Source organism: Gasterosteus aculeatus, chromosome 10, assembly GCF_964276395.1.
Source record: "Gasterosteus aculeatus chromosome 10, fGasAcu3.hap1.1, whole genome shotgun sequence".
In the NCBI taxonomy this organism is placed as follows: Eukaryota; Metazoa; Chordata; class Actinopteri; order Perciformes; family Gasterosteidae; genus Gasterosteus; species Gasterosteus aculeatus.
Window position 1 is genome coordinate 11288450 of NC_135697.1, and position 7649 is coordinate 11296098.

The following is a 7649-nucleotide window of genomic DNA, read 5'->3' on the forward strand; positions in this document are numbered from 1 at the left end:
GTTAAAAAGATGTAAATACAGCCAGCCTTCGTTAGTTAGTCATGGGATTTAGCCATTGAGTTTTTAGGTGCGCTTAAGTTGACGCATATTACCAAATAAAGTAAGTAATTCATACATTAATTAAAAACAACACTAAAAAGAGGCTTGTTATTGCTGGTTTATGTCTGAAAACCATGAAAGGATTCTGTCCAGAGATGCAGTGAATGTATCATTTACTCCAGAACAACAAGCGTAATAAATTAGAATATTGTCATTTTATTATTTATTCTCTTTTTAAATGCGCTGGTAACGTTAGTCACGAGCAGCTGAAGTCCTCTAAAAAAAAAGGCACTTAGGCCTTTTTCTGCATTCTGACTTTAACAGAACGTCTGAAAGGTTAACCATCTTACCGGGGAAATAAAAGTGCTCTATTGAATAAGTGCATTAATTAAGGGCAAACCACCAACAATCAGCCATGTGAACGATATAGTGTAGTAATTCACTGTTCAAGCTTCTACCCTCAGGCAGGAGGTACAGAAGTGCCAAATGCAGGACCACCAGACTGAAAAACTCTTTTTTCCCCACTGCCATTAGAGCCATCAACAGCTGAGAGGACTCTATCACCTAATCCACAACTGGTCTACACTTTAGCTTGTTAGGATTCACTTTATATTGCACACATTTCATTTCATTTAAGTTTCTTCTTTTACAACCTGCTCAGTTTTGCACTTTTCCTCCTCACCTCATTTCTGCCTCATCCTTACCTCATTTTTATTTTTTTATTTCATGTACATTTATGTAAATATTGTATTTCTATTTTAAAATTGGTCGGCTTTCCGGAAAGGCAAGCACAAGAATTTCAATACACAGGGCGTGTGTAAATGACAATAAAAATCTTTGAATCTTTGAATCTTTGAATGGCTCCACCAGCTCGTTGTTAAGTCTAAAGTGAGTCCCGTTGACTCTGTTGTTTCTCCTGATGTTCCATCAGAATGCAGCAGATCGATCGTCAATATTTGTCTTGATGCCTGCAAAAGACTATTGAGAGTTCTGCTAGCTCTTACTCCCCGTGCGCAGCTTGTAGATGACGAATGTACAGCGGGGGACAATTTAAAACGTGATGATCTGACCTCTCGACCTGTCCCCATTCTAAGAAACGTGACTTGTGTGTTTACGTTTGCTCACCGTTTAAGGGGACTGAAACCTGAGCGGTGCAGCACACATGCTGCAGCAGTTGTGTTAAGACACGCGTGTGTTTGTTTCAGGTGCAAGCCACGCTGAAGAGGCAGTGGATGCAGTACAAAACCCAGTTGGGTCAGAGACGAAAGGACCACTGCTCCATGCGCTCCGCCTCCTACACAGCCACATCCATCACAGAGGAACCCGCTTTCATGTACCACCACGACTGCAACAGCGAACACTTGAACGGGCGCCGAGCGGAGGACTCTGAACTGGTGGCACTGAAGCTGGGAGACATGTACGCTTGAGCCAGTAGGGAGGATGAGGAGCGGGGGCGGGAGCTGCCCGACGAAGAGCTAGATGGAGATGTACCTCAGTGGCTGATCCCCCCCCCCCTTCCCAAAGCACCGGGACGCAGGTCCTGGTACGACGAGCTCATTGGATTAGCTTCACGGCCGACCTTTAAATCGACTTTACTTCGTCCTTGCGGCCTCGTTTTCCCGAGAACTGCGATGTCGAGAGCTGGTGGCGCGGGAGGAGAGCTGCTTCTGACGTGTGTCACAAACTAGAAGCTGCTAAGAACTGTTGTGAGCGCGCTCGCAGTGTGCCGGAGGCTTGTGCCGGAGTGGAGGCAGGAATAACTGTGATGAAGGCGGCGGTGAGGACGGTGTTAGGTGTTTTTTGATGGTGTGATGATGATCATTTCTAAGGTAAAGTAGGAGAAACATTCCTTCCGAACCCTCGCCTGTACCGAGGAGTACACACTTAATCTACAAATCCCACAAACCTCATCTCACGATCGCAATAGAGGTCCAATTTGGCTCTGGAATTGTGTACATAATATTTGTTTCATTTTGTTTATTATTCTTGCCAACTACTAAGTGTGTGTCCTGCGATCGTCGGCTGCACCACCAACTGCTTTGTGTTTTTTGCGGTCGCTCTAATCACACAGAAGCCAAAAGAAGCTAAATGCACACAATACATTTAATATTAAAAACTGTATTTTTATGTTGAACAACCGCTAGTGTTGTTTCACCGCACACGACTTAAGTATGCTATCATTTGTGCCAATGGTTCTGACAAACAAGCACTTTCTTTGCAGGGTGCAAGCTGCACAGATTTTATTCACGATAATCCTTTATCATGTACAAGAGGCCTTTAGTCGATCCCCATTTTATTTTACTTTTCTATTACTTCATCTGCGCAGGTTTATGCAGGAATATGGTAGCATTTTCAGGAATAACCGTCCTGAGCAAAGTGAAAAATGACATTCTGTAAACACAGAGTCAACATGTTCACATCCTGCTCACAATTCTGCACAGACAGCAGATGTTGATAACCTACTATCTGTCCCAAACACCTCCATGTTACTCTGGTGCCATTTTGGTTGTTGCTTTATCCCAAATGTGCAATAGGATTTTTGATGATGTAGTTAAGCGTCGATGGCCATAATCTATGGCTTGCTTTGTATCACTATTTTTTTAAATCACTTGTTTTGCTAAAAGAGGTTTTGCTTCTAAACTGCACATTTATTAGCACTCATTGAAATTCAGCCAGGTACATTTGTTAGCCGTAAGCATACTGTCAATAAAGCCTCCAGCTGACTCTTTGTTTATGTGCTAAAATACACAAAGAATGTGCATCTTTGAGGGAAGGGATATTTTTTTTTCCTGTTAAAGGCAACAAATCTATAATGTTCTATAAGTGCATTTATTTTTTCTAGTAATCGTTACCCAAAAAAGAGCATATAGTGTATTTGTTGGGGGAATACTTTTTCTCCTGTGGATATTTACAGCAGCAGGACAACGTACCAGAAAGAACCACGCGCTAACTTATAACGATAAAAACACCACAAGAAGGCTTTGTTTGCAAAAATAGGTTGAGATGCTTTTATTCGCTGTGGTCGTCCACAGCAAAAAGACAAAATTCTACATGCATTTCACAACAGACGTGTTGTGTAGAATTGACTCAGAAATTATGTACAGTGCACCAAAAATACAACACTTCATCGTTGTTTTTTCATTGGCTTTGCTAGTAAAAAAAAGATAAAAATATTTTCACACTTTTTAGAATAATTTTAAACATGAGATGAGACGCTTTGTTCTGATCACAGACTCACTAGATTCACTCTACATGGGGGCTAGTATGTTATTATCTGTTGGATGACTGGCCGTTGTACGTGATTATTTCTATTCATCATCATTGTCAACTGGAATAACAAGATTTGTGTGGGACATTAGAGGATTATCATGAAGTATAGTTTAAAATGTGTTCTTTCCATGCAGAGTGAAGCTGATACAATCTGCACATTTAGTGAGAACGAGGCTCTGAGGTTGATCTTTACAGTATTTTATTAAACTCAATTGTAATTGGCTTTTTAATCATCATTAATCTATATTCAACTATATTTTAAAAATACATGGTGCTTTATGCTTTGACAATAACCAGATATTAGCGCTATACAAAAAAGAAAATCCCCAATAAATATACAAGGGAGGTGAACCACTGCGAGCCAACAACATTGAATTGGTCTAATTAAATGATCAAATCATATCAAACCAGTTTTAAGAGGATGCAGCTCTTTACAGGACGTGAGCTTCCACATTCCTGTGGGAAACCCATTAGCCCGACTACCTGAAAGCAGCTGGTTCTCATTTTGTAGCGTAATTCAACATTCCTCTTAATTCCTGCTGAACAAAAAAAAACTATTGCAATATTATATTTTGTTTACTCTTTTGTTGCGAACCATGAGGAAGAAACGGAGACAATCAATGTTAGAGACTGACATCGTCCTACGATGATGGAAGGGTTTGCTTTCCCTTTCCCTAATTTGAAAGTGTCTTATTTATTTTGTATGAATCTTATCTTTATCACGGTGGTTTGTTACACTGTTAAACATAATGTACTATTGATCTTTTGGGTTTCGGGGAAGACAGATTCTGTATATTTTGTATATTGATGCCATGTAAATACAAGCAGACGCCGTGTCTATGAAAGATTTTTGCACTGTGAAATACTCTGACAGCTATTTTTGTTATGTTCCTGTCATTTATTTTGGCTTGTGTTGGTCTCCTTCTCCCTCCCAGCTGGGCCCCGCATCATCTCAAAGCTGATTAAAAAAAAATGCATTTTGTAAAACCAAATTGATTATGTGTGTTTTTTTTTAAACCTTCTAGCACAATATTACACACATAAAAGGCCCTTTGGTGTAACTCAGTAAATTGCAATCAGACCAGCTGCAGCCGCTGTTCGCAGATCAGAAAGAAATCAAGAATTTAGATGAAAATGGAGAATTTGCGCCGCTTATTTGGTGACAAAAACGCTTTTCATTCATCATTTTTTTAAATGATTTATTTGAGGTTATCAACTAAAGTAAGACGAAAAAAGAAGATTTGTTATTTTGAACAACCTTTGCCACACAAACTTAGTTTTCAAGCCTTTCGGCAACATTATCTGATGCAGCAGCACTTTCTGCGCCAACACTATTCTTCTCAATATTTCAGGGTTGAGAGATTTTGTATAATGAGTGTCCAGAGAAAACAATGGAATTCTCACTCCATTTGGCCGTCTTTGTAATCCCTGGGTCTTGGCAATGTCATCCACGCAGCCCCTTTTCGATTCCAGAGGTTCAGATGGAATCGCATACCAGCACCAGATGTGTGGAGTGAGACGGAATTGACACACAATTCCCCTCCAAAGTGGATCGCCGCTCGTGGCCCACGACAAACAAAGGATATTATCACACTAAGTTCTCCTATAAATGTCACAACGTTTTACTGTAGCTTTTCTATAGGGAGAGAAAATAAGTCCAGGCTGTGTTGAATGCTAATAAGCCCACAGAAGGAGACGTACTGTCATCCTGCACACTCACCGCCATGGTGTTCTAATAATATGATGATGAATTTAGATGTCTACGGTTTGGTTATTCTTCTGATAAATATTTTTCCCCTTTCAACTACAGAACACTAAATCCATCAAAAGGGAATCTTTAAATGAAAATAGTCAAAGTCTGAAATTGAAAGCAGACTGTATTGCATATGAAGACAAGAGATGGAGGAGTTCAGGAATAATGACGATACAAAGAAATCTCAATAATTGCCACAAATCCTCCTGTTGCGGGCTTTTCCTTGGGCAGATTCAACGGGACAGAAAAGCAGAAAGTCGTAAATTGCATTGAACAGCCTCCATCTCGAGAGCTTTTTCCCGGGAAAATATCAACCGCCGATTTCAGCGCATTTGAGAAAGTTCCCTGATGGCGACAATCTCAGAGGACACCAGACGAATCCAAGGATGTGTCATGTGGTCTCAGAAATCAGCTGTGAAGGTGATATAGTGCTCGGCTTTACTGAAACAATGAGAGATGACATTTTTCTAAAGATTAATCTGCATTAAAGATGAATAAATGATGAACGACCTCCACTTTTCCAGCTGGTGACCAGGAGCTCTGCTAATGTTCAAATCGTTAAAAAGGATTAACTAGTCACCAGGCATGTAAATTATATGCCTATCATTGATTCTTTGTTGTGCAAATGTATTATCTTATTTATGTTTTACTATTTGGCTGTTTCTATGCACATGAATACTATGTCTGCACCACACCAAAGATTCACCGACCAGTTCCCACCAATATCCACTAGTCTCTATACAAATAAACGGACACGAAATGTGTGTGCAGCTGTCTTAAAGAAAATAAATCACCCCATCAGAGTGTCTCTCTCTCTCTCTCTCTCACTAATCTGCAGCATCGTCTGTCTGCTCGTGAGAGATTGGGCTTCTGAGTCGTGATGAGATTTAGCAGCAGCGCCATTCAGGCATTTAAAAATTGCTTTTGCAGAGTGCCGGAGCACTACATCCAAAAAAAAAAAAAAAAAAGGGGATGTGAAGGAATATAAAAGGGAAAATTTCAACCAATTCTGCTTGAACATTCAATATATGAAGATGAAGTATAAACTGATTAATTGCTGCGTTACATTTTAAAGGGAAAGAACAATCAAGGTTTTCATTGAGTTTAGAAATTGCTCACAATGGGGGTTTTCTTTTGCAGCTGGAGGAAATCAGCGTCCCACCAGAAGTACGTTGGGAGTAGAAATCGCTCAGTGAAGTGACTCCAATGCGACACGTCAGATGAGCCTCGTGTTCTCAAACCCGTGATATTAACACAAGTGCCAAAACAATGGCCCAAGCAGATCACAGATCCACTTGTGATAATATTTACCGGCTGCTGTGCGCGACGCCGATGGCGTCGACCTGATGTTGCTTCTTCGGTAAAGGACTTCTTCTCTTAGTTAGTCAGCGTGTCAGTCTGCTTTCTCACACGTCCCAGACGATCGCCGCCGTGTAGCCGCCTCTCATCAGATATCCTTGTTCGCTAATTTGTACACTAATGCCACGTATGAAGCAAATCATTAATCATCGGGGCCGTTGATAGAGTACGTGCTTGTCAGTACACATGTGAACGCGTTTCTGCCTCTGACGTTCCCCAAAGTCTTGTTTCATTCGCATATTTTTCTCTGTCCTATTAAACTGCAGGAGGTCTCGTTGAAATAAGGGTTGAGGGTCGGGGTTAGTGAGCGGTCATCGTCTTGTGAAATGTGTCCACACTGAATGTCTGCTTCAGAAAGCTCCACCAATCACAACCATCTCTGCTCCCATGTGACTAAAACACAAGCATCCGTAACCTTTGAGCCGCACATTTTGACATCTACTGGGCGGTAGTGCAGATATTTCCCAGTGTTGTAATTCCTTGACACGCGGAAAAAGCCAAAGTGCTTAAAGTTAAGGGGCCGCTGAGCCTCGTGAAACGCCGCGTTAACGTCTACGAGCGACATGCTCGGATTCACCGCGGCTCTCAAGGCGTTTTATGAGGAGTCCCACCCCAGCGAGAGAGCACCGACCTACAGCGTTTCATTACCCAAACAGTGTGAACTCAACCAGGTTTGAAGGAGATGGAGTCTGAATCGGCTCCAAACACGCTCCTTTCTCTTTAAAAAAAAAATATATACATATCTACAACCTTGATGTGTGTGAACACACACACACACACACACACACACACACACTGTGGAACTTCAAGGCCATTTGTGTCCTGAGGCTGGAAGTCACAGACCTAAACAGGAAGTGTGTGTTTGTCCCTTCGGGGTTCGTACCTCAGCAGGCTGCAAAGCGACAGCCAGTCCCCTTCCAAGCACAGATAAGGCATCGCTTACTGCAGCCTGCGGCACCGTTACCAAAGCACACCATCACTGCCTCACCTGGCTTACGCTCAGGTCGAGCCCACGGGGCCGCAGGAGGCGTTTCGTGACATTTGAAAGCTGAGACATTGTGGACCACGGCGCCCTGGTACGACAGGAGACAGGAAGCGGACACGGACCGAGCTGAACGTGCTCAGACTATCCGAGTGCATTCATGAGGTCCTTCTCCCGGGTTTCGCCCTAAAAAAACGGCATCCCGCTCACGTGACGGCGGGAATGTGTAAATAACAGCGGCTGAGG

General features: G+C 42.1%; 1 protein-coding gene across 2 annotated transcripts in view; it reads left to right on the forward strand.

Annotated features, from left to right (window-relative positions):
• The window catches only part of calcr (calcitonin receptor), a 39290-nt gene extending 34989 nt beyond the window's left edge, over positions 1 to 4301 (forward strand). For both annotated transcript variants that reach the window (XM_040188853.2, XM_040188854.2), the window contains one exon: positions 1245 to 4301. In XM_040188853.2, the coding sequence (XP_040044787.2) occupies positions 1245 to 1466 (222 nt within the window). In that variant the 3' untranslated portion in view covers positions 1467 to 4301. The remainder of the gene's footprint in view (positions 1 to 1244) is intronic.
• The last annotated feature ends 3348 nt before the right edge of the window (positions 4302 to 7649 follow it).